This window comes from Mus caroli, unplaced genomic scaffold, assembly GCF_978045245.1.
Source record: "Mus caroli unplaced genomic scaffold, Mus_caroli_1 scaffold_18, whole genome shotgun sequence".
Taxonomy (NCBI): domain Eukaryota; kingdom Metazoa; phylum Chordata; class Mammalia; order Rodentia; family Muridae; genus Mus; species Mus caroli.
In genome coordinates this window covers 26,480,825-26,507,498 of record NW_028227273.1, presented here as the reverse complement: position 1 = coordinate 26,507,498, position 26,674 = coordinate 26,480,825, and the positions used below count along the sequence as shown (strand labels likewise).

At 39.5% G+C, this 26,674-nt stretch overlaps 1 protein-coding gene across 1 annotated transcript in view; it reads left to right on the top strand.

Moving 5' to 3' along the window:
* L3mbtl4 (L3MBTL histone methyl-lysine binding protein 4) overlaps positions 1-26,674 on the top strand; it is a 366,608-nt gene that overhangs the window by 140,681 nt on the left and 199,253 nt on the right. Inside the window, exons 5-9 of the mRNA XM_085833147.1 lie at positions 2,845-2,949; positions 3,933-4,068; positions 6,504-6,595; positions 8,384-8,538; positions 9,918-9,994. Of these exons, the coding sequence (XP_085689273.1) occupies positions 2,845-2,949; positions 3,933-4,068; positions 6,504-6,595; positions 8,384-8,538; positions 9,918-9,994 (565 nt within the window). The remainder of the gene's footprint in view (positions 1-2,844; positions 2,950-3,932; positions 4,069-6,503; positions 6,596-8,383; positions 8,539-9,917; positions 9,995-26,674) is intronic.

Sequence of the window (26,674 nt, the reverse complement as noted above, 5' to 3'; positions counted from 1 at the left end):
AAACCTCCTCCCTTTTTTGAGTTACAGTATCATTTGAACTTTGAGTTGGGGTGATAGTGTTGAGCAATGAACGCTGACTCTAAGCTAGGCTGAGAATATTGTTCTCCTCCCTACCACTGGTGGCAGAGCATCAACACAGATACCAGGCACCTGTAGAGAGATGGATAAACAAGGGAGAAGCAACTAACAGTGAACTCAATTCAGAAATAAAATAAAACCCAGCACCATTATACCATGTGCAGCTCTGAGAAGGACAGGGGTTGGTGCAGGAATGAGCATCCACCAAAAATGTTTTAAAAGATGGTTTCTAAGAAAGGTGAATAAACAAGACAGAAGAAAATGACAGCTGGAAATGATGTAAGGCACAAAACAAAGGGTTTTGTTATAAACAAGGGTGTAGAGAAGAGAGGACAGGAAAAAAACCTAAATGGGAAGAAATCCCACAGACCCCCAGCCAGGAAATCAAAAAGAAAGGTCTGAGAAAAGAGACTCTGACACCACACATAGACCCAGACACACACACATACAGACACACACAGACAGACAAACACACAGACACACACACACAGACACACACAGACACACACCACAGACATCACAGACACATACATACATATCACATAGACATCACACACAGACACATGCATACACCAAAGACACAGACACCACACACTCACACACATCACAAACAGACACAGATACCAGGCATACATATCACACATTCACAGACACACACACACACACAGTTATATACATAAACATATACCATATAAACAGACACCACACTCAGACATACATACACCCCACAAACACAGACACTACATACACATACCACACAGACACAGAGACCACATAAACAGACAGACAGACAGACAGACAGACAGACACACACACACACACACACCACAAACAGACACAGCACCACACATACAGGCACACACAGAGCAATAGACACACATACCACAAACAGCCATAGCACTCACATACATACTACATAGACACCAGTACCACACACAGACCCACAGAAACACAGACACAAACACACACACATACCACATAGTGGCACAGATACATACATAATATGCATCATACTACACAGATACCATACACAGAGACACACACATGTATGCACTCACACACATATAAGCACATATACCTGCTTATACACTTGTACATCAGCAAATACAGAACAACCGAAATGCTACATTAAAATATTCAAGTGTTGATTTTGTTGGAATGGTTATACCAGTGGGAGTAGATATTCTCTCTCTACCAGTGTCCCCTTATTTCCATGTCTTGTTAGCCCACATCCCCCATGAATCACCATGGCTGGAGAAAGTCCCCTCTTGTTTGTTGTTTATAGCATACATTTAGGGCAGTGGCAATGGTTTGACACTGCAACAAACTGGAAATATTCCCTTGCTTACTAGCACAAGGCAGAGGGAAGCCTGAATTCCTTTAGATGAGGAATCTCATAGTAAGATTGACTTGGTGTCATGTGGGGCTCAGCTTACTAGGATGCCATCATCTTTCAGGTGCCTGCAGCTTTCAGGTGCTTCCTGGGGCCCATGGCTGGTAGGGCAACAGACCTGCACGATTGCAGAGATATAGCATGTTCTGCTTGAGGACCACCCTCTTCTGAGTCCGTATCCTTGCCACCACTGTGCACCCTGGCTCAGTCTCTGCCTAGCTTGCCTGCTGTCTTAAAGGGAAAGTCAGTCCTGCTACATTGTGTGTAGATCATTGAGAGAAAGAGAGAAAGAGAGAGATAGAAAGAGAGAGATATAGGAGTGGGTATGATGTTAGGATGGGGTGGGAGGTATATCTGGGATGATTTGAGGGAGGAATGCATTATATGCATGAATAAAATTATCAAAGAATCAATATAAATATTATGCTTTAGAAATTAGTTACAGAGACAAAGTTTGGAGCTGAGACGAAAAGATGGACCATCTAGAAACTGCCATATCCGGGGATCCATCCCATAATCAGCTTCCAAACGCTGACACCATTGCATACACTAGCAAGATTTTGCTAAAAGGACCCAGATATGGCTGTCTCTTGTGAGACTATGCCGGGGCCTGGCAAACACAGAAGTGGATGTTCACAGTCAGCTATTGGATGGATCACAGGGCCCCCAATGGAAGAGCTAGGGAAAGTACTCAAGGAGCTGAAGGGATCTGCAATCCTATAGGTGGAACAACAATATGAACTAACCAATACCCCCCCCCCCCCCTGGAGCTCGTGTCTCTAGCTGCATATGAATCAGAAGATGGCCTAGTCGGCCATCAGTGGAAAGAGAGGCTCATTGGTCGTGCAAACTTTATATGCCTCAGTACAGGGGAATGCCAGGTCCAAGAAGTGGGAGTGGGTGGGTAGGGGAGTGGGTGGGGGAGCATGTGGGGGACTTTTGGGATAGCATTGGAAATGTAATTGAAATAAATACCTAATTAAAAAATATGGAAAAAAAAAAGAAAGAAATTCGGCTTCTAAAGTACATGGTAACTTTCTTAAATTTCTGTTACCTGACTTTTGGCAAAGTATAATCATATAATTATTAGTCATACCATGATGACAGAATATATATGTATGTATTTTATATGTATTCTAGAGCATGGATATTTTCATTATTTTAAATACTTACCATTTATTCTTACTTTCTAACTACAGCCTTCAATTTTTGCGTAGTATCTTCTTTTGCCCCTCATCCCGCTCCCAGCTCCTGATAGCTACTTTTCTATTCTGCTTTTATGAATCCTGTTATTTTTAAATTCCACATAAAATATTCTATATTAGTGTGTGGAGAACACTCAGTGGATGATATTTTATCATGAAATTTTGTAGGACCAGTCCTTTCCGGAGCATGAAAATGGCTTTCAGGTTGGAATGAGATTGGAAGGCATTGATGCCCGACGTCCATCTGTGTTCTGTGTGCTTTCTGTAGCTGAGGTAAGAGAGGCTGGTGCTACCTGGGGCTAATTACATGCTGTATGTTTTCTATAAAACAACAGATTTCAGTGATTTCTGTCATAAGTCAGTCCCAACTCATTATTTCAGTCAATAATGTATACAGATTTGTTGATTTATAATTTTGTTCTTAGGATGAATTTTCTAGTAAGTTTTCGTCAACTAGTATTCATCCTTGAGTTAACTGAAAAGTAGATTTTACCTAAAGTTGGTAATAATCCAAGGGTCCCATAGTGTTGTTTCCAACTGTTAAATAATTATTCATATTTTAGGTGAGCCAATAAAAACAGTATATAAATCCCTGTCTATGAATAAACATTCAAATAAATACACTTACTTATGTGAAAATTTATATACAGAAAACTGCCACGGAAGAAAATAAATAGATTTTAAAATTTAACACATTATTAAATCAATAGAAACATTGAACTTGGAAGACACATTCACGTGTTCAATGTCATGGCAATGGCTATTAGACTTGTACAGAATATCTAGGGGATGTATTTCTCAGACTTTAATTATTTTCTTTGTTTAACATGCTGGGCTCATGTGTGAGCATTGTTCCTTATCTCAGCCTCTACTCTCTTGAGGTAGAAAGTAAGCCCATCAGCAGAAGATATGTTTGCTAAAAGGAACATTTGGCAGGTACTGAATTAATAGTCAGTTAGAAACATTTGATGTGATTTCAGATTCCTAGACCAGTCTAAAGGATATATATATATATATATATATATATATATATATATATATATATATTGCAGAAAGTTCTAGATAGCTGTTTATCATCATTGTGATTTATCATATATCACATTCCATATGCATTTGTTCTCTGATGAAAATGTTTGGACGGATACCTGGGTTCGTTCATGATGATGGCATCTCCTAAACATTTTAATGTTTTCTCGATTTTGAGCCCTTTTCAAATCCATGACACTTAATGCACAGGTGTGAATTTCCTCTTTCAGGTGTGTGGTTACCGGCTGAGACTGCATTTTGATGGTTATTTAAGCTGCTATGATTTTTGGACCAATGCTGGTTCTCCGGACATTCACCCAGTGGGATGGTGTCAAAAGACCAAGCATGAACTGCATATCCCTCGGGGTAAGCCAGGGCACATTTATCACCTGCAAGGAGGGGTACTTGTTATTCCAGCTTTATTTTAACACCATTTCAGGAAATACTAACAGGGGAGCCTGGTGTGAATTGATTTTCCAAATGAAAGTTTTATCTACAAAGAGGCTAAGGCCATGACAATGCCTTAGAGATGAGTGTAAAAGAAAAGTCTGTTTGTCTCTCTAAGTCAAATATTCTGGTTAGGAATTTATGGGAAAAATATAATTGTTTGGGAGCACCTGATCATATATAAAGTGTATTAATCTTTATAGCAAGAAATTGTGTTCAAAATCGTGGTTGAAATGAAATATCATACTCTTATCAATGATACCACACAGGGAAGGAACTTGATTTGTTCTAAAAAAATGTGCTGCAAATTTGGAAATAATGGAAAGAATAAGACTATAAAATGCTATAAACAGTCTTAAGTTGATGGAAAATAGTTTTGTGTCTGTCTTTTGTTTCCTGTGAGATTCTTAAGTCTGGCAGTTAAGGCTGGTCCTTTTTGGCTGTGAGATGTCTTAGTCCATTTTCTTTGTACAACCAATTGCTGCACATAATTTCCTGCTTGGGCATTAGGTTGCTGGACAACTGTGCTGGACAAATGCTGCACATTTCCGGTTTAGTGTGCCACCTCCCTATCCTTCAGGTGTTTCTTGGCATCTGCCTGGGCCTGAAGGTAGTTTGGAGTTCATGAGAGCTGGTATAAGAGAGCAGCATTATTCATCCAACAGGCATTACGGAGCCTTTAACAGATATGGAACAATAGAAACCACAAGGCCTCAGGCTCTACTGGAATGTCCTTTCAGAGGAGAAAAAGATTGAGTAAGGCCCCAGGGATATTCTTTCAGATGCTATTGGAGACATAGGTTCTCTGAAGTCATAGGATCCTAGGAACAACAACAAAATGAGAAAGTAGCTTGGCCCCACGCAAGAACAGAAGCCAGAGATGATGTCCTAGAGTGGAAGAGTATTTGGCCAGAATACAACCTCGAGGAGACTACTGGAGAACCATAGTAGAACAAGTAAAGCTTAATATGTAAACAGAATCTTGAACTCTTCAAAGATTTTGGCTTATAGATTCAATATGAAAATACTGATCCTGTGTAACTGGGGGCCACTTTAGATGTCAATGCAGAAATAACAGCTCTTACCTTAAAACAGAGGTTCTCAACTTGTGGGTAGAGAGACCCCTTTGATGGTTACATATCAGATATCTGGCATATCAGGTATTTATATCATGACTTATAACACTAGCAAAATTACAGTTATGTAGTAGAAACAAAAATAATCTTATAGTTGGGGGTCACCACAGCATGAGGAACTATAATTCAGGGTCATAGCATTAGGAAAGATGAGAACCTCTGCCTTAAAGGGGAGAAGAGACAGTTAATTTTTGATACATTTTAAGTGAACATGGCCCACCAATACAGATGTAGGCTGCCCAAAAGACCATGTTTCAATATGGAAACAGTTTCATGAAGATTTTTTTTTATAGTTTTACAGAACAAAGAAAGTCATAAAATCAAGGCAAGCTTAACGTGCATGGTTGAGTATATCAGAGGCAGTTAACCTAAGATATGGGAAGTTTTTCTGTTGGCCCAACATGGTATCTGATGGTGTTCTTAGCTTTCAAGTTAGTTTCAAGTTGGTGGAAGCCTTCAGAGTTAATAGAGTCCAAAGGTTCTGATCTATTAGTCACTGGGTGTCATTTCTGATGCAGAAGAGAGCATTCCTGAGCATTGGAACCAGCCCCAAATAAGGAAATCAGCCTCTGAGCCTGCAACATCCCAACAGCTCCCGTACTGAGGCCCTAACCAATCAATCTGGAAAGATAATCTTTTTACTGCATGATTTTTAAGGTTAGGAAGAGAAAGTTGGACCTGCCAAATGGCCTTTGGATTTTGACAGTGCTGGGTATTGAACTCCAGGTGGCCTTTGGAATTCCCAATTTCTCCAGAGCATCTGGCCATTCCAACTACAGTGGCATCAGGACCTCTCGTGGTCTTTGTGACATGACTTCCTAGTGAATGGCAACCACATGGGGACTCTTGTCTCACCCTTTTCCCTTTCCTAGAGTTCAAAATGCTCCTAAGAAATTATTCAGAAACAGTTTATGTGAGTATCCTCTTCATATAAATACTTTCCCCCCTTAAATTCCTTGAAATATGCTTTATGGTCTGTTATAATCCAAGTAAGTTAATAAGTGGATATTAATCATCTGTGAAGACTGACATGTACTGTGGAAATTAAACACAACAACTTTGAACTTAAGGCATTTAAACAACATTAAAATATAAATCTTTTGTGATGAGCGAAGAACTTGTTGAATATATAGGAGAAGATTAAAAGAAGAAAAAATAATATATTAAAATATGTGATGATATCATGTGGGTATTTTTGACTAGTATATACTCTTTTAGATTATAGAAAAGATAAATTTGTTTGGATGGATTACTTGAAGGCCTGTAGATTGCAAAATGCTCCTAAGAAATTATTCAGAAACAGAAGTTCTGTGAGTATCTTCTTCCTTTGTATAAATCCTATTTTCCACTGAGCTTAAGTTCTTTAAAAATTGCCTATGGTCTGTTCTGTGATAATCCAAAAAAAAATTGAAATGTCTTAATTACCTTTACCTTTCCTAACTTAATTTATTATATAAGCTTCCCTGGGCAAATAGCTTTTTTGTTTTTTGGGGTTTTTTTCCTTCTTTTCTTCATCATTGCAATTAGATACTTCAGAAAACTTAATTTAAATTAATCCTGCTAAAATTTATTTAAAATACCTTTTATGGATTTTTTTCCCCTTTTGCTTGCAGCAAGTGAGTTTTTTAAGCTTAGTTTTGGTGTTTGGAAGCTAGTAAATACTTGAGACAGACTCTGTCACATGTGCATCATAGTCTAAGTACAATGGACACAAAAGAAGCATTTTGGCAGATTCAGGAATGTGTGTGTGTATGTGTGTGTGTATGTGTATGTGTGTGTGTATGTGTGTGTGTATGTGTGTGTGTATGTGTGTGTGTATGTGTGTGTGTGTATGTGTGTGTATGTGTGTATGTGCGTGTGTATGTATGTGTGTATGTGTGTGTGTATATGTGTGTGTATGTGTGTGTGTGTATGTGTGTGTATGTATGTGTGTGTGTATGTGTGTGTATGTGTATGTGTGTGTGTATGTGTGTGTGTAGGGCAGGGATTTGGCTACGGAAGACTCCCCATCATAGCATCTTCAGCAAATTCAGGGATGCTGTGCCAAGCTTTAGCTAGAGTTGACTCCTCATGCGCTGTATCCCAAGCAGCTTGGAGAACCTTCCAAAATAGTAAATTTAAGTGCTCTGCTCGCAGCAGTGAGTGGGCATTTGGGGAGAGCAAAGCAGGGGTGAAGCCCAGAGTGCATTCTGCTCCTGAGAGACCCCCTCTTTCCCTTGACTGGTGTCCCAGGTAGGCCCTACCCACTGAGGATCCTGTACCTAGCATACCTGCTACTGAAATTCTATAGGTTTGTCTTTCCTGGTCTTGATATTAATGTTAGGTATTATATGTCTCCCATAAATTTGCCTGTTAAGAAAAAGGACTTTACTGATATGATGTTTCCTTAAAAATAAAATCCACTGAATGATAATTAAAAAAAAAAACCAGACTTCAGTGTAGATAATAAAAAGATAGATAGATGAAACCCTCTTCTAGTCCCTGGTATTGTGTGCATCTTAAAGCGACAAGGCTGGCTAATTATAGCTATTTCATATGAAAGGAAGAGTTACATTAGCCATAATCTACATATTCTGTTCGAGATAAACAGGCATTAAAATAATTTGTACTTGTAGCTATAATTTTTCATAAAAGAATACACTCTTTAAATATTGAGAAAGCACTATTTTTGAATCCCATTACCGAATTAAACAATTTTTAAATGCTAAAGAACATAATCTTTATCACATTGAACAGAGGTACTTGGAAATTTCATTAGCCTGTGGGGAGTCGAGGATGACTTTTATCATCTGATGTAACTATATTCAGTAAACATTGAACCTTACAATCAGCTCACATTGCTCTAAGAACTGAACATATTAAAATGAAGATGCTAAGGGGAAGACAATCTCCTAATATAAGTCAAGTGAAAAGACAGTGGGGAGCTTGCGTCCTTGGTCCTTGGTAGGAGCCTTTGTGATGCGCTTCCTATCAAGCAGGTAAGGAAGATATTGTGTCAATCTGGGTTTTTTAATGACCTAGGGATCCCCACAATGGCTCAGTCCTGTTAGTTGACCTGTTTGGTTCTGTGCCCTTCCTCGACTCTGTTGCTGCATTAGAATGGTCCAGTGCCAAGGGAGTTTCAAGTTGGGATGAAGCTGGAGGCTGTGGACAGGAGGAACCCTCGCTTGATGTGTGTGGCAACCATCGCCGACATTGTGGAAGACCGAGTCCGGGTGCATTTTGACAGCTTGGATGACAGCCTTGATTACTGGTGAGATATCGGGATGCATGTACTTTGCATGTGTCATACTTGGGTATGCAGAAGTCATCTTACCAGTGCTGTGAGTGTTTTCAGTCAGCTTTCCCCCACCTCTCTTCCACATGAATTATTGAATTAATGAGCAGCCCTCTGTTTTCCCCATCCTATGTGGAGTTACTTAGTGGTGTTTTTCATGAAGCAATGGCAGCAGATCGGGGACGTTTCTCACGTTTTATCTGATTGTACTGAAAAGAGATTTGAGAAAAGGAACTTACGAAGTTTCAGGGTTGATGTGTGTGTGTGTGTGTGTGTGTGTGTGTGTGTGTGTGCATGAGCGTCTGAAAAGTGTTGAACGAAGCCTTCCACACAAAAGCTCCGAGGAGAATGGGAGTGCGTTCTTTGAAAGCCTGTGAGAAGTAGAGAAAGTGTGGACCACGTGCCCCTGAAGCCAACTGTGTTGAGTTGTAAGGAATTACTGGATAAAACCCTGAAATATGCAATAGGGAGTGGCAAAATCAATTTTTGTCACATTTCCTGTGTGAGTCCTGAACAACTGAAAAATCCCCAACAAAGCTTCAACTCTGAAGGTGCCTGGCAGGAGTCTGCCTTTCTCCTCTGAACTACAAAACAGAAATGGAGTAGCGGTGGCAGGTGTCTTAGGATACTCCTGTGCCTTTGAAGAGGAAGAAAAATGTAGCTACCTTGGGTCTGATTCAGCTGTTCTGTCTGCATCTGGAATTTCCTGTTCGTAGTTGGCTTTGTTAGTAGTATGGGCAGGCAGAAGAGATTCATTGAAACATTTACCAGTAGGATGACCTGTGTCAGCTCCATGTGACCCTTCCCGATTTATTCTATAGCTTCAAATTGCAAGAAAGTTGTGCAAGTGAGCAATTTGGTCACCCAGAATAAAGCTCCGCATTTCAAGCTGTTTCTGCCATTTGCTAATTGTGTCATGCTTTCCCACGGGGCTATTTTACGTTCAATGTGACCATCGCCCTTTAGTTCTGTTAGTTTCTGTCTGTCACTGTGGTGGTATCTCTATAGGAGCAACCTAAAGGAGGAGCAAGGATTATTTGGGCAAACAGGGAGGACCTGGTGAGCGAGCAGTTTGTGGATGGGGTACTTGGAGCTAGACTGACTTTTACACCACAGTACATGGTTATTCGGGAAGCTGAAAACTCAGGATGGAGTGAGCTACACTGGCTCAGCTCATTCCTCTCTCCTGCATCTGCCTGTTATCCACCATCCCTGAAAGGTTCCTCAACCATTACAATTAGTGGTGTGAGGAGGGCACCAAGTGGCAAGCATGGGACATTTTACGTTTAAACCACAACTCATTGTACCTGTGACACTGAGTACTGTGAATGTAAGCACAATTCTGTTTCTTGCAGGTGTGATGTTAACAGCCCTTACATCCAGCCAGTTGGTTGGTGTCAGGAGAACGGAAGAACTCTGGTTGCTCCCCAAGGTGAGCCGACTTCATGTTCATTGAAGTCATCTCTGTGTGAGTAGATAGTCACTTTTCCCCCCCATTGTAGTAACAATATTTGATTGCATAGTGAGTGGAAAAAAATGCTAGGAAGTACCATTAGCCACCAAGTTTCTAAAGCATGCATGGTCTATGTTTATAAAATGTATTGGCAGTATTTTTAAAAGTTGAGACAAGTTTTAGCTCACTCAATAACTATCATTGCTGAGGACTGGAATTTGAAACTGGCTATTTGCAGGTATACCTTATAATATAATTTATTAATAAATCATAAGATTATTAGATGTCCTTTACTTTGGAGTTAAGTATAGAAATGTAAAAAATATAAAAAGTAGGCTTTATAGTGAAGCATGGTGGCACATGCCTTTAATCCCAGCACTCGGGAGGCAGAGGCAGGAAGATTTCTGAGTTCCAGGCCAACCTGGTCTACAAAGTGAGTTCCAGGACAGCCAGGGCTATAAAGAGAAACCCTGTCTGGAAAAAAACAAAACAAAACAAACAAACAAACAAACAAACAAAGTAGGCTTTATGTATGCCCTGAATTGCCAGACACCTTTCAACAAACCAGACTAATAGCTTAACCATGGATATAAATTGGGATAACATTGTGGCAGAGGACTTCTCTAGTGTGCCAGAGATCCTGGATTCATCCCCCCCCCCTCATCAAACCAGAAAGAACAAAAAGAACTAATAAGACACTGCTTAATTTTAGCATCTTTAGTAAGGAGAAATCTGTTTTCTTTCAATACATACTATACAAGAATAAATGTAGAAAACAGGATATGGCATCTATAACATAACAGTTATTTTTTTAACATGAAATGAATAGTTATGGACTTTTGAAATCTTTACGTCCTTTTTAAAAATTCAAAACATACTTAACATTATTGCACAAAGTAAATGATATTCCATGGACATTTCCAAATGTGAATAAAATATGTTTAGGTCACAATCATCCCTTTATTACTTTATTTATTTAATTAAAAATAGATAAATTTCATATAATATATTCTAATTATGATTTTCCTCTTCCAAGTCCTCCCAGATTCCGCCTACATCTACATGGAACCAAATATACAAACTTACTTTCCCTCTTTCATTAGAATACAAATAGGGATATAAAAATAATAAAACAAAAGCAAACTATAATAGAGAAAAAAGAAATAAATAAGACAGAATAAAAAAAAAGTCTATGAAGGAAGCATAAGAAACACATACAGGCACTGAGACCACACCTTCACAAACACAGAAAACACATAAAAATAAAACTAGAAACCATAATATATAAACAAAAGATAAGTAAGGAAAAATGAAATAGCCTCCAATGCTATAAATGAGTTTGTTCTGTTTTGTCCATCTACTGCTGGGCATGGGGCCTGCCCTTATGTGTGGTTTCTTTTCCTAGTGAGGCTGTTGGAGAAAACGAATTTTTCCTTTGAGAGAGTATCATTTGAAGGTAGTTTCAGGATTGGGGATGGGAGCTTGTGTCTCCTTCTTCTCTCCTCTCAGCATTTGGACAGCTCCTGGCTGAGACCTTCCTTTCGTTCTTAAGCCTCCTTGCCTTCATATCCCTAGAAATCTACCCTTTAGTTTCATCTTCTTTCCAACCTACACTGATTGCATACATGATAGGCAAGTGCTGTGGTGTCTGTTTGGGTAGGACTCAGGTACTGCACTTAACATTGTGATCTTCAGTTCCATTTTCCTGCAAATAGCATAATTTCATTCTTCTTTATAGCTTCATAGTATATAGATAGAATACTACTATATAGATATATAGATAGAATACTTTCCCAATGGTCCCATACAACCATTCATTGGTTGCTGGGTACACAGGTAGAGTTTATAACTTGGTTAGAATGAATTATTCTGTGATAAACAGAAGTATGCAGGTATTTGTATTGTAAACTGACATTTATTCTCTGGAATAACAGAAGTAGTGTGACAGGATCATACTGGATTATATATGTATTTTTAAGTTGTAAAAGAAAATTCCATATGGGCAACATTAATTCATGTTCCCACCAGCAGTGAATGAGGGCTCTTCTCTCTCACATTCTTGCCTGCATCTTTTCTTTGTTTTCATGATGGTACTCATTGTCGCTGAGGTGAAATAGGCTTCGGTGTGGTTTTCATTATTTCCATCCTCCCACCTCTATCTTAAAACTCATACACACACAAACACACACATACAGACACACACACACACACACACACACACACACACACACACACACAAAAAAAAAACTCATGGAGTCCAATTTGTGTTATGTCTGGGGCCAGTGCTAGAGTATTTTGACATATCTATTATCTCTATTGAAGAAAACTGATTTTCTTCACCTAGAAACTACCAACTGTGCCTCGCTTCTTGCCTGAGGATAGGACGTTGTGTCTACTTCTCTCCTTATAGCTGGGGTTTTTGTGTGGCTTGAGCTTGTCCAGGTCTTGTCCATGTTGTCACAGGCTCTGTGAGCTCATACTTGCCTTTGCTAAGTTTGGAAAGTGCTGTTTGCTTGGAATCAGCAAATACCTTTGGCTCCTATAATCCTTTTACTCTCCAAGGGAGTGATAAAGACATCCCACTAAGAGGAAAGTGCTTCAAAGTGTCTCACTCTGGGTGTTATCCAGTTGGGGGGGGGGTCTCGGGTAAATACCACCAACTACAGGAGGAAGCTTCTATGATGAGATTGAACAATGTATTGATCTGTGGGTATCGCAATATGTCATTTTATAGCTGTTCCCCTTTATAGAATAATAGTAGTAAATGTTGCCCTAGGCCTATAACCTGTCTTGCCTTTGGTTCTAGGCCTCATTACCAGTGTAAAGTATGGGTTCCACCTCCTGGGAGGAGCTTTTATTGAATTAAAAAGTAGTTTGTTACTCTTCCAATCACCATGCTATGTTTGCACCAGTGAGCATGTCTAGCACAGGTCGTTATGATAGCTCGCAGGGATCATAGCTGGATGCTATTGATGATTATTCTTCTTCTTGGTAGCATGAGTTGTACCCTCCAGCACCATGAATGCTATCCAGCAGACACGGAGCTTCCAGCTGAGTACTAGCTAGATCCAACTGTCTCACTCTTGGACATACACCCAAAGGACTCTACCTCGCACTACAGAAATATTTGCTCCTCTGTGTACATTGCTTCTCTACTCATAATAGCCTGAAATTGGAACTAGCCAATGTTTCCATTGATGGATGAGTGGGTTATGGAAATGTCCATTGACACAGCGGAATATTATTCAGATGCTAAGAAACATAAAATTATGAAATATAGTGCAAGTCAATGAACAGAGTTAGCAATAAGCACCCTGACTGAGGTAATCCAGGGCAAGAAAGACAAACGTTCTTGTTCTCTTCTCTCACATGTGGGTGTTAGCGTTCAAGGTTTAGATCATGTGATGCCCCTTTGGAGAAGAGGTTAGGCAGCTAATAAGGAACTGGAGGGAGGATTTTTCCATGGAAGAGGAAATAAAATACAGTGTAATAGGTGTATAGAAATGAAATTAAATGAGGGGAAATAAAAAGTAAGGAATGGGAAGGCAGAGGATGGAACTTGGAGAGAGAGATAACTAAGACCAAAGGCCATGAAAAACACACTAATGAAGAAGCTTTGTAAAATACATAAGTACATGAAAGCAATTTAAATGATGCCATCACATAATGGGGAAGAGGGTACCCCAAGTAGATAACATAAGTACTTATAAAAACCCCAGTGTCACAAATGGGTTACATCCTTTTGAGTTGTTGTCCAAAAGTTTCCCAGACACCACCCCATATGCCGTAGCTGCAGGCAGTGCTACCAGCCATCCAGCACAATTTTATTGAAATAGGTTGTTGCTGAAGACACGGCCAACTGGCAGATTAACACAGGCAAAGCTAGTTTCTCTCTTTAGTTCAATGATTTTACTGATGTATGGAAGCACTGAAGTTGCCAGTTCTCGCTTTTGTCCCCGGAACTCTCAGAGTCCTGTTAAAAACTTCCGCTGTGCTTATTCACTGCTGGTGGGGAATGGATGCTGGTGTCACCACTAGGGAGATCAGTGGAGGTTGCCTGGAAGCTTCATCCTAGCATTGGTAGATTGTTCCTGTACCCTCATGAAGAAAAGTCATCACAGGCCTTACCCAGATGTGTACTACTGCAAGCTACAGTAACAATTGACCTTGCAAAATGCACCATAGTGGCAACCATGGCTTGCGAGTAATCAGCAGCTGGTCTTCCTGGTTGAGCATGCTCACACAGTGGATTTGTGTGCCTCTTGGATGCTGGATGTTTGATTACATTGTACCTCTTGGTTCAGGGTAATGATGAGGAAGCCTTTGCATTTAGTCTCCTCATTGTGGGTGTGTTTTCATTCCTTTAATTACATTTGTATACTTAGCAGCTAGAATTGCCGGGTCACACATGGTAATTCGGTTTTATAGTATCTGAGAAACTTTCCTAAAGAGTCTGTGCCATTTTACCTTCCTGCAAGAAATGGGATCTCCCCCCGCCCCATATTCTGGGCATCCTTTTCTATATTGTGCTTCTACGGTTAAAATAATCTCATACTGAGAGAAGGATAAGGGGTGCCAGCCAGAGCAGATGTCATCTCTCAGAAAGATATTTCACACTGTCATAACAGCATGTCATCCCACTGTGCAGGAGAAAGACTGAGACCCAGAGACTGATTGGTCAGTAGTGACTGGGACCACATGTTGGCTACTTAAATGTGCGTACACTTAACTCTTTGTGTAAACTTTGATCTCACTTCAGGATCCAAAGATGCACTTGGGGTGCTCCCTAGATGTGTTAGTCTTTCTTCCCAGTGTGGCCACATTGAGTAAATCTCCCTTTTGTTTCTTTTCTGAAACATTGTCCTGCTGGATAAAAAGTAGAAACTTATTGTGATTTATTTTAGGTTTGTGCTTTTTTGTTTGTTTGTTTACCACTTGTCATAGCTGGGGTAGTGTCTCAAGTGCTTTTCTGCCATTAGTGTATTTTCTTAGACATGTCTATTCAAATCCCTCATCTACTTTAAACTGCCTCTTTAAAGTTTTCAACATTCAATTATTGTACTATTTGTTGTCTAAAACTTTGTATATTCTGAGTGGGTGATTGTATATTGTGATAGAAGCTAGACAGGTGCTTTGCAAATGTTATATTTTGCCTTCTACGCTTCATTTCATGTTCTTTGTAAAGGATTTTTTTTTTTTTATTTACGTGTGTATTTGGGTGTCTGAGTGAGTGTATGTCACATGCTTGCAGATGCTTTCCAAGGCCAGAAAAGAGTGTCTCATTTCCCAAAGCTGAATTTACAGGTGGGTAGGAGCCCACCTGAAGTGGGTGCCAAGAACCAAACTCCTGTGCTCTAGGAGAGCGGCAAGTGCCCTTAACTGCTGAGCCATCTCTCCAGCTCATATTTTCAGTCTTCATATCGCCCTTTGCATTGGTTTCACATTTCTATAATGGAATATTTGAGGAAGATAATTTTATAAAGAAATAAAAATGTGTCTGTGCAGTTCTGGAGGCTTACCTGTACGGCATCTGAGTCAGTTCGCTCCTGTGGGAGGTTGCATCACATTATGACAGGTGATGGGCAGCAGAGGCCAATGGTTGGGAGATCAGGAGAAACAAATGGTGTAGCCAGGACAAGGGCAGATAGCAGAAAGGCAGGTCAGGTCTTGTTCTTTGCAAGCAGCCCACTAGCAGGAACTCACATGGTTCCCTGCAAAGCATCTTATGGCCCCAGTGACTAATGGAACTGCCACTAATCCTTGCCTCAGAAGGACTGGGTGCTTTCTATGGTGCTGCTCTGGGCACTGTGACTTTAACAACATTAGAGGAGGGTGGGCTCACTCTCAAACCACTGTATCCTCCAATACATTATGTTTATATTATCTAGTCTTTTTGTGGTTCTTAATTTTATTTTCAAGTCAGATAGTTTATTGTTAAATATCAGGTAAAAATATTACCTGTGAATTGAAGTCATTGTTCATGTTTAATGAAATGTAGCACATGACCCAAGACAGAGGTTCTGTTCATTCCTTTGAATCTGTTATGCAGTTTCCAAGCACTGTTTCTGAAGAGACCACACTTTCTCCTTTGAATCTTCCATGTAGTATTTTTTTTTTTTTGAGACTAAATTTACCATAGAAGGTTGGGTTCATTTCTGAAGTCACGGTTTCTATCTCATGAAGCAAATACAAATATAATATGTAGTATTCTATTGCCTTAAACAAATTCTAAAAAAATATAGACAATATTTCTATTCATGTGCCGAGACCACTTTGCAATCCAGTTCGTAAGTAGAACTTGTGAGTTCTTCAAATTTACTCCTAATTTTCAAGACTGTTTTCTTCATTGGGACCTTTTCATGCTCTATGAATTTGAGGATTTCCTTTTGCAACAATAATAACTGTTGTCATTTTGAAAGGGTTGAATTAAATGTATAGCTTGCTTTGGAAAATACAGTTTTTCGTGCTGAGTTTTCTGATCCATAGAGATGAGATGTTTTCAATTTATTTAGGCTGCCTTTAATTATTTTCTTCAATGCTTTCTAGTTTTTAGTTAACAACTTTTTTAAAAGTTCCCTTTGCTTAAATTTTCTCTTGGGTAGTTAATATTTTTTTTTAGGTGCTATTATAGATGGAATCATTTCTTAACTTACCTTGGAAGTGGAAAATATATCTAATCTTTTGTGTTCATGCTCTACCTTGCCAATTTATTGAATTAGTTTATTCAATCCATGTGTAATTTGTGTCTTTGAACATTTTCATGGGTTTTCAGACATGCAGTCATGTTGTCTGTCATAGAGGTACATTTACTTCTTTATTTACAGTTTGGTTGCCTTTTGCTGGTCTTTCTTGCCCAAGTGTTCATCCTGTGTCTGCAGTGTCATACTAGAAATGGCCCTTGCTCGATGTGTTCCTTATGAACAAGGTTCAAACATCTTACTGTTGATATAATAATATGACTTTAAGTTTAAATCAGATTTCTTTTTTGGATTAAGACCGTTTCCCTTTTCCCTCAGAGCTTTTCATGAATATCCACTGAACAAGTACACGCCCCACCTCCTATAGTATACCACTCCTTTCCCATCTAAAACAAAACAAGCTGCCTTCCCCATATTGACTTTACCTAATCGATGTCTTTCTGCATCTCTGGAGAGGGATTTAGAATTTCCTGTAATCATTCCACTGATTGATCTTCCTATGATAAATCACAATTGTATTCTTGGGGGGAAATCTCCCTGATTTTTATTTTATTCCATTCTTTTATTGTGTTGTTAGATTCAGTGTGCTGATAGTTTATGGAAAAGCTTTTAGGCATATCCATATGGCCTGTTGTTTTCTTGTCTTATCTCTGAAGTCTATTCTTTTTAATGGTGTAATAAATGAAATGGTTATTGATTTTAGTCTTTGATTGTTTATTGTTAGTATTAAAATATAGTTTGTTTCCTCATATTGATCTTCTATCCTGAAGCTTTTCTGAATTACTCTACTACTCTCCTGGGGCATTCCTTATGGCTTCTGTCGTGAAATTATATCATATGCAGATGGAGGTACTTTCATTCATTCCTGAGTGTTCTCAATGACTTTTGTTTCTTGCCTAATTTATCCCTTGTAGTAAACCACTGGAAGGAACTCCCCCCACCCCAATTTTATGGGAAAATATTTTAGTCTTTTACAGTTAAATATGATAGACTCTGTTGGGTTTTGCAAATTGTATAACTCTCGTTCTTTAAATAAAAAAGACGGTCTTCTACTGTATTAATTTGATATGAGCACATTCACAGATTCTCATGCCATACCAATATTGTATTCCCAGGATAAATCTTACTAGAAGTAATCATTGTAGGTACATTATTATATTTTTAATTGATTTCTTTAAAAAAATTATTTAATCATTTTTTTAGCACTCCAGATTTTATCCCCCTCCCGGTCCACCCTCTGACTGTTCTCCATCCCATACCTCCTCTCCCTGTCTCCATGAGAATGTCCCTACCCCTCCACCCCCCATCCCATCCCACCTCCTCATTCCCTGGAGTTAGGTATCTCTTCTCTTACTGAACTAGACCGGCAGTCCTCTGCTGTATATGTATTGGGAGGCTCATATCAGCTGGTGTGTGCTGTTTGATTGGTGACTCAGTGTCTGAGAGATCTCAGAGCTCCAGGTTAGTTGAGAGTTCTGGTCCTTCTACAGGGTTGCCCTCTTCCTCAGCTTCTTCTAGCTTTTCTAGACAGGAGTCAGCAGCTTCTGCCTTTTGGTTCGGTGCACATATCTGCATCTGACTCGTTCAGCTGTTTGTATTGTACTTTATTAATTATTTTAGAATTTCACACATTCTTAGGATGAATATGTTTGTAGCCATCCCAATCCTTCTTCTCTAACTTCCCCCTAGAACTATCCTTTACCTAGCCACCCCTTCCTAACTTTGTGCATTGTTTTCCCTCTCAATCTCTCTCTTTCTGATAGCAAACTTAAATGAATTTTACTCTCCCTGTTCACATGTGGATGTGGCCATTCAGTGTAGCATGGATGACCTACCATTGACTAAACATAACTGAACCAGTGAATAGTCCCCTAAACAAAACTGACTCTTCCTCTATCAGCAGCCACCAACTACTTCTATGTCTTTAGCTAGGGTTGAAGATCCATGAACTCCCCGCCCCCATGCTGGAATATTGACAGGCATGGCAGTGATTTATAAGTACCTTGGTGCTTTCATGCTTATAAGACACCATTCCACCTTACTCTTCCCTACCCTTGGTTCTCAATGTCTATTTGCTTTTCTTTAATGTTCCCAGATCTTTTGGAGATGGGTGTGTGATATAGACATCTCATTTATTGTTGATAATTTTATCTTCTACAACAGAAAAAGGATTCTCTGATGAGACCCAAGAGCTGCATTAATAGGTGGGAATAGATACACAAATGTAGAGGGCAGTTCAATACTGTGTTGTTCATCTAGCAAAATAATCTTAGATTTACTTCTGTTGCCCGTGAACTCAACAAAGGGTTCTCAGTCATATTTATAGCTGGACTATGCATTTCTTCTGTAGGATGGGCCTTAAATCTAATGAGTAGTTAGCCAATAACATTTGTTCCATTATTGCACTGGTGAGCATAACTTTTCATGTTTTGACTCCAGTTCTCACAGAATTCACTGTGGGTCTAGAAATATGACTTTAGCACCAACTGCTTCATGAAGCTCCCAAGTCCATGTGACAAGATAGAAATTCTTCACTACACTATCACCATCAAGATTTGGAAAATACAAAGAACACCACACACACACACACACACACACACACATGCGTGCACACACACACCATTTAATAATAAAAGAAAAATGACAACTTGTATACGAAGCAGGAATATCAATATAACCTCACATCCTTCTCCACAAATCTAAAAGCCCGACAAGCAGGGAACAATCTGTAACCATGGAGGCAAATGACTCTGAATCGAGGATGCAAACCCACCAAGATGACCTCTCAGAATAGGTGGAAAAGAAAGGATATTTCAAAACAAAATGGTTTACAACATGTAAATTATGTAAGATTTGGATTAGAGTCTTTATGCATACATATGTTTCACGTTTATGCATAGTACAATAGAAGTAAATTACACATTATCCATTTGATTGGTTTGTTTCTGGTAGCAATTAGTTCCAAACTTTATTGGTGAGAATTATTTTACAGAAAACAAATTTATCTTTTGAACATTACATATGTTTATGGATTTTAAACATGTTTAGGCATAAATATGTTCATGTTTATAGATCATAAGATTTTATGTCTTCAATTACATTTTTTTCATCAGAAAAAGTATATTTTCTTTATTTGCCAAAGCTTCCAGGGACAATTAAAGCTTTTGACAGCAGATTAGCACAAATTGATCTGAGTCATTTCCCCAGGTGTTTAGGGAGCTTATCATGGGTTCTAGATAACCATGAAGGGTGGAAGGGAGACACAGAAGACCATTAGTAAACATGTAACAGGTAAAACACAATGTCATTTCACTGATACACCTTCACATGTCAAGCTATAGTTTACATTGCTATTGCATAGAAGACTAAAAACAAGACACTTTCATTTCCTTGGGACAACCTTTGGCTGAGGCATTAGTTGAAATTATAAGTAGGTAATAGACTTTTAAAAAACCTTTCTAACCATTTGAAGAATTAATGGCTCTCTCAACAAGGGCAATCATGTCTCACAAAGCCCTGTGGAGAGAGCATCCGTGGGTCAGGTAGTGTTCAGTGAGGAATCAGCTCCAGATAAATGGGATTAAGTAAAGCTACCTGCAGTGTCTGATGAAATATCAGTGAACTACCTCTGGAAAGCTAAAATTAATTTTGTAGTGTGGGTAGAAGCCAGAAAATTAGGAAAGAGCCCAGTGGAGGGGAGAAGGTGTGGGGCTATAAGGAAGGAGGAAGAGAAGGGTCATGGAACACATGGGCAATGAAAGTTGAAGCGGGAGCAGGGGAGCAAGGGAAGGGGGCAGGGGCACAGAGAAGAGGAGTTGGTTAGTATTAACTGAACCTTAGTACATATGAAAGTAACATTAAGAAACCTGTTACTTTGTATGCTAGTTATAGGAATCAAACTAAACTTAAAATTAATTCTCTTGATGAAGACATCATAAATGGCAGCTCTACTTTTCTTCCTTATTTCTGGTATCTGGAAGGGAACTGCCATTTATAAAGACATGTATGTATATAAATTTACATTGTTCTCTATCACCCAGTGTGCCATGTTCATCAGATTGAAGAGTATGAAGAGACTTCCTTCAACAGGCTATGTGACAGGCTGTTCTGTAGTTGATGAGAAGAGACTGCTCTCTAGTTCTCCCTCACAAAACAGGCAAGTTGGCAGGAAACCCTCCCAGCCATGGAGACTTTCAGGATGCATTAGCTTGGCAGTATGGCTGGTCTCCTGGAGGCACAGCAGAGACTGGAGAGCCTCTGCACACACTGCTGCTCACTTTGGAGTGCTTACTGCATGTCCCCTTAAGCTGTGCTCAGTACATGTGTTCTCAGGGTCTTCTTAGTGACAGAATGGAGAGCATTGGGGAATCTTGTTCTAAAAGACTACTATTTCTTTAACAGCTTTTTGGAAGTGAATACCACCAACTGTAGAAGCCATCCATTTAAAGAGTGCCTCGTCAATATTTTCACCATATTTACAGAGTTATGTAATGATTACCACATTCATTCTGACAACACTTTCGATAACCCAGAAAGGAATTCCCAGTAGTTACCTATTATTCTGTAATCCTCCATCTTTCTACATTCATGACAACCACTAATTTACTTGGAGGTTTTACAAATGTACCTGTCCCAGATATTTTTCTGAAAGCAAAACAATGTTGCCTTTGTAAGTGGCTGGTCTCCTTGAGCATAGTATCTTTGTTAAATCCACAATGTACTTGCATCAGTACCTCATCTAGCATATATAATTAAATGGGTAAAACACAATTTGTGGGCCTGTTTATCTATTTGGCAAGCATTTGAGTTATTTCTACTTAGGGTATATTTTGAGTATATACTATGAGTATAAATATTCACATATTTCATAGTATGAGTATAAATATTCATATATACTATGAATATTTGGTTTTGTTTGAGCATGTGCTTGTGGTTCTCATGGTGTTGTAGCTAGGGTTGGAGGTTTTGGATAATTCTGTAGTGCTGTGTCCACAACTCTACATTATCTGCATTGTTTTGAGCATGGCCATTTCTACTTCTCGTCACCTTGACTGACACTAGTCTGTCTTTCTATCTGACATAATTGATGTGAAGTAGAATCTGATTTTCGGGTCTCATTTCTTCTCAGTTGCCCAGTGTGGCAGAGACTTTCCCACAATTCCCTGTTTTCCAGGCAACTTTGAGACATTTGGACTGATTTTTATCTTCTTTGGTGGGGACATGTTGTCCAGAGAGATGAGGAAACCTGCCTTTGTCCGCTGGTGATCTCCAAGCTGAGTTTTCAGGGCACTTTAAGAACTTTTTTGCCCTCCTCTTCCAACAAGCTACATAAAGTCTTACACTCAGACATCTGAGTGCAGCAGGACAACTTCCAGAGCAGCACTAGGCACATGGAGTGAGAACTTCACAAGAGAAGCAGTGTCTAAATCGGTCTCCAATGGGCATGTGCAACCTGATGCCATACGAAGGACTATTGGGTGAAAGGAAGTAGAGGTGAAATGCAGAAAGCCCCTGCATGCATAGAATGAAGCACTCCAGGACTAAAACACTTGCCTACAGGGTCTGGTTGTAGGGAGGAAGAGAGGAGGCAAGAAGTGATGCTGAGCATCCTCAAAGAGCACCCTGATGGCCTTTTAAGATTGTTTACTTTAAGTCATAGACATTTTGATTATTTAAAGTAGTGTGGGACCAGGAAAAAAAGACCTCCCTGCCAAACTAAGTGATTAAACTGCCAAAGTTTTGCTTCCTATCATAAATAATATCCTTCATAGGATAGCAAATAAGTGGATAAACATGCAGATGACCCAAGAGTACACATTAGATTTGTATAGGGCCCTGTAATCTGTTGTGTACATTATGTGGGGGAACAGGCTGTTTTTGTTGACATTAAGGCTGATGGCAGACAGAGATGGGGGTTCATTTGTTAAATGAATCTGTGATGATTATAAAGAACAAAGTGGTTAATCAAAGAGCTAATGCCTGTCTAGAAAAGGGAAGAATGCTTTGTAGGGAACATTACACAGTGCTAAGTAGTTTGTGACAGATTATCATTTCTATAGTATATTTGTTATCTTTAAGTTCTGGAGAACCAGAGTTTGACATGGGATGGGTTTAATGTAGTGTAGTGTAGTGTAGTGTAGTGTAGTGTAGTGTAGAGTAGTGTCCTGTAGGGTTAGAATATTAACAAGGAGTTAGGAGGGTAGGGAGATCATGACTGCTGTTTGCAAGATCTTTAGAGATAGTAATGAGTCTGTAACAAAGGCTGTGGGAGAATTTAGTTGGCAACAAGAGACCTGATTAGAGCTCGGTTGAGACTCCATTATGGAAAAGCATGGTGGGATAGTTAGTTATACCATGTTAGTTAAGATTATGACTTGGTATGTTACTGTTTTCATATGGAGATTAAGCATAACATGAGAAGATGTCCTGTTGACAGGGGGTGGATATGTGATGACCAATCTTGGTTGCCATCTTGACCATCACTTAATTAGAAACTGTGATCAGGATGCAGGAAAATCAGACCACTTGAACTTGTACATAAGTCTAACAGTGCAGGTCAGAACTTAAAGCAGCCATATGCTTTTGGCCCCATGGTGCTGCCTGCAGATGTGTCTGCAGTGGTTCCTGCATGCTCATAAGTCTCTTATTCCTTATTGGCATTCTCTTTAACCCATTTATGTCTGGGCTTTCATAGTCCCATTGGGTCAGTTTTCATTCACTGGCTTGCCTTTCACACTTCCAGAAAATTTTATTGACATAACCCATTGGCTTTTAGTTTATTTTCACTGTGTTGTTATATTACTGTGTTAGTTGCACTTTATTTATTAGTTTGCTTCAATAGCATTATATTTATAGCACTCCACCTGCAAAACTTGCTATTTTCATTGCCTTCTAATTTTTGCTCCTAGTTGGTTATTCCTTCCACATAAAAGCACTTTTGTTAGTCCCCTTTTCTTAGTTACTGTGAACTAATTAGTGCATTAAACCACATCAAGATCTTAGTGTTTTTTTTTTTTACACATTAAGCACCTTTACCTTTTCCAACAGCACAATCATGCTGATTTCAATTAGTAGTGGTGTTTTTTTTTTCCAGTTGCTATGGGGCTAAGACTTGTCCAGTTCCTTGGGAATAACCCACTCTTCACATGGTGGCTGGAAGGATTTAGTGGTTGACCTCAGAAGAAGTGACTTCTTACTTTGATCTTGAGCTGTTCTTCGACCTCACCTGTGTGAGTGACCATCCAGCCAGAGGACAGTAGCTAACTGCAGTGAGTCCAGAAATTCATGTTGCTTCCCAGAAGAAAACATCTTGAATCCTTGGCACTCTGTGCTATACTTATTTTGCTTTCTCCCAAGTGATTGTGTATACACACAGTCTCAAGAACACCCACTCTCCCTTCCCTGTCATTGGGGTTTGAGCTGTTCATTCTTTGCAATTAATTAGACCCTTTCTCTGTTGTTAAGCACTCCTTTAAAAGTACCTTTATTTGGGGCCATTTAGCTAGCTCAACAGGGAAAGGACCCTGTCATCAAGCCTGCTGACCTGAGTTTTATCCTAAGAGAATTGATTGCCACACGCTGTCCTTTAGCCTCTGTTCACATGTGGCAGCTTCTACGCAGCTCCGCCCTCTCATGTACTCACACAGATACAAAAATGAATTTGTACTAAAAATTGTAAATGTCTTTATTAATATTTGGCTGTATTTAGAGGGGAAGCACAGTAAGGATGAGTGTTGATGTCTGCATTTACAAACAATGAATGAATGCTCAGTGGAGGCAATTTCCTGAGATGAAGAACACAATTCTTGAAACCAAGGGAGACCCAAGAAGTGACTCTCCAGGAATAACAGCAGTGCTTTCTCAATATCGCCAAAACCACCTATCAGCTGGATATCTAAGATAACTTAGACATTTGTAGAATATGTGAAATATTGCTGGTAGTCAGTAATTGTATCGTGATTTCCCTGTAGAGCTAAATTACAATAGAAAAATTCATGCTGAAAAGAAATGTCTTATTGGGTTTCCAAAATGCAATAATTATTTATGTCTCCAAGAATTATTGTATTGGTAGTAATAAGCTAGATCCTAAATGGGCAGTTCACTGTCATGGGTAGTCAGGGTATTAATTAATTAACTAAAAAACTATCAACTGGACACAGCTTAAGGGTGAAGAATAGCTGGGGCCTGGGGCTTTAACAAGGAACAATATAGTGATGACATAAGAGAAGAGTCAGGTCAGTCATAGAACAACTCCGGAATATTATGTAGTTAATGAGAGGGGGAAACAAAGACAGAATGACTACAGATTTTAATTCAGAGTTTAGGAGGGCGAGAGCAAGGATCCTGGTTACCTGACCTGAATGGTTAAAATTCATAAAAAACGGACCGTGGGCAAGGTCATGTATGGTGCTAGCAAAAGCCACACAGACTCATTAGTTGGTAATTTCGCTAGATGCTGAGTTGTGTTCATTTCTTTATTTAATTTTTTTCTGCGTGAATTTCAACTCAGCCCTATTTTGAACAGGAAAAATTGCAGAACGAGCTCTCTGAACCGGCTAAGGTGGTCCATACCTGTAATCTCAGCAGACATGAGGATAGCTGGAAATGTGTGGCTAGCCTGAGCTATGTAATGAGACACTATCTTAAAAAGCAAACAAATAATAACAACAACAAAACAGAAAGAAAAATTAACAAAATCTGTTTTGAGAAAAGCCAGTGGCCCAATTCTCCAAATGATAGATCAAAGAGTGATGGGTGACCAGGTAACAGATCTGACAGCCTGTGACTAGGCTTATTTAGTTACTTTGCCTGAAGGTTTTAGCCCTCTTCTTTAACTGTGTGGAGCTAAATATGCATTGGAGGCTTCTGGCATCATTGGCACTCTAATACAAAAGCTTTGTTCTAGTGTTCGGTGAAGAAAGCAAATCTGAAAACCGATTCTTTTTCAGATTCATTATCTGAGGCTTTATGGGGATTAAGGCTTCTAAAATCATAGGCTAGCTCGACATCATATAGGGTTGGCATGGGACCCTTAGTGATCACATGATTTGTGGTCAATGAATGTCTCCCCTCCCCCATTCCTCCATAGACTTCTATGGGAGCGCTTTCTGTTTGGAATGACTTTCCTATAGGAGGCCTGGGCTTTCTGTTTGGAACAGCTTTCCTGCCAGAGGTGTGCATGCAGAGATGAGCATCAGGCATCCTTTAGTTCTCCTCAAAAACCAAAACAGAGTGATGAATGAGTGTTGTCTGCTAGGCATGTTGGGTAATCCACACTCTTAGGATACTAAGACAAACCATCCAGCGCTTAGTTGCTACTGGACCCAACCTCCTTGTTTTCTCAGTATTTTCTCTTGACCAGGGTCAGGGTGGGGGATCTTACAGAGGTACAGTAGCCCTCAGTAAGCCTTGGCACAGCAGGCCAGGAGACAGGAGCTCCAGCGTAGATCTCGCTTTGACTTGTTTCCCTTTGGATGAGTCACATAAAGTGTCAGGCATCTCTTTCTAACAAAGCATGGTGTTCTTGTATGAAGCTGAGCATGGAGTGCTTTGTTTACTTGTGCAATCTGGTGGGCAGCTTTCCCTTGGCGTTATCCATGATTCAAGCCGCTTGGGTGACTGGTTCATGTTAGCATGCTGCTTTGTTTATTCGATGTACGTGTTTAGGTGTTTAGGATCTGTATTTCCTCTATCCTGATTGGATCCACACCTTATTGGAAGATCCCTTGTACTACTGGCTATTAAATGGAGTCTCTGCCCATCACGTTTACACTCCATGACATCTGGGTCTTTCATTGTCTGCAAGTAGAGTGTTGGTTATCATTATACGTCTCCATGGGAAGGTCACCAAGGCCAGGAAGTTAGTTAGGGCTATAGTGACTTGTGCTGGTGCCTTTTGATTCCAATACGTTCAGATCAATATTATAGGGCTTAAAATATGTTTCTGCTTAGGTTTCCGGAG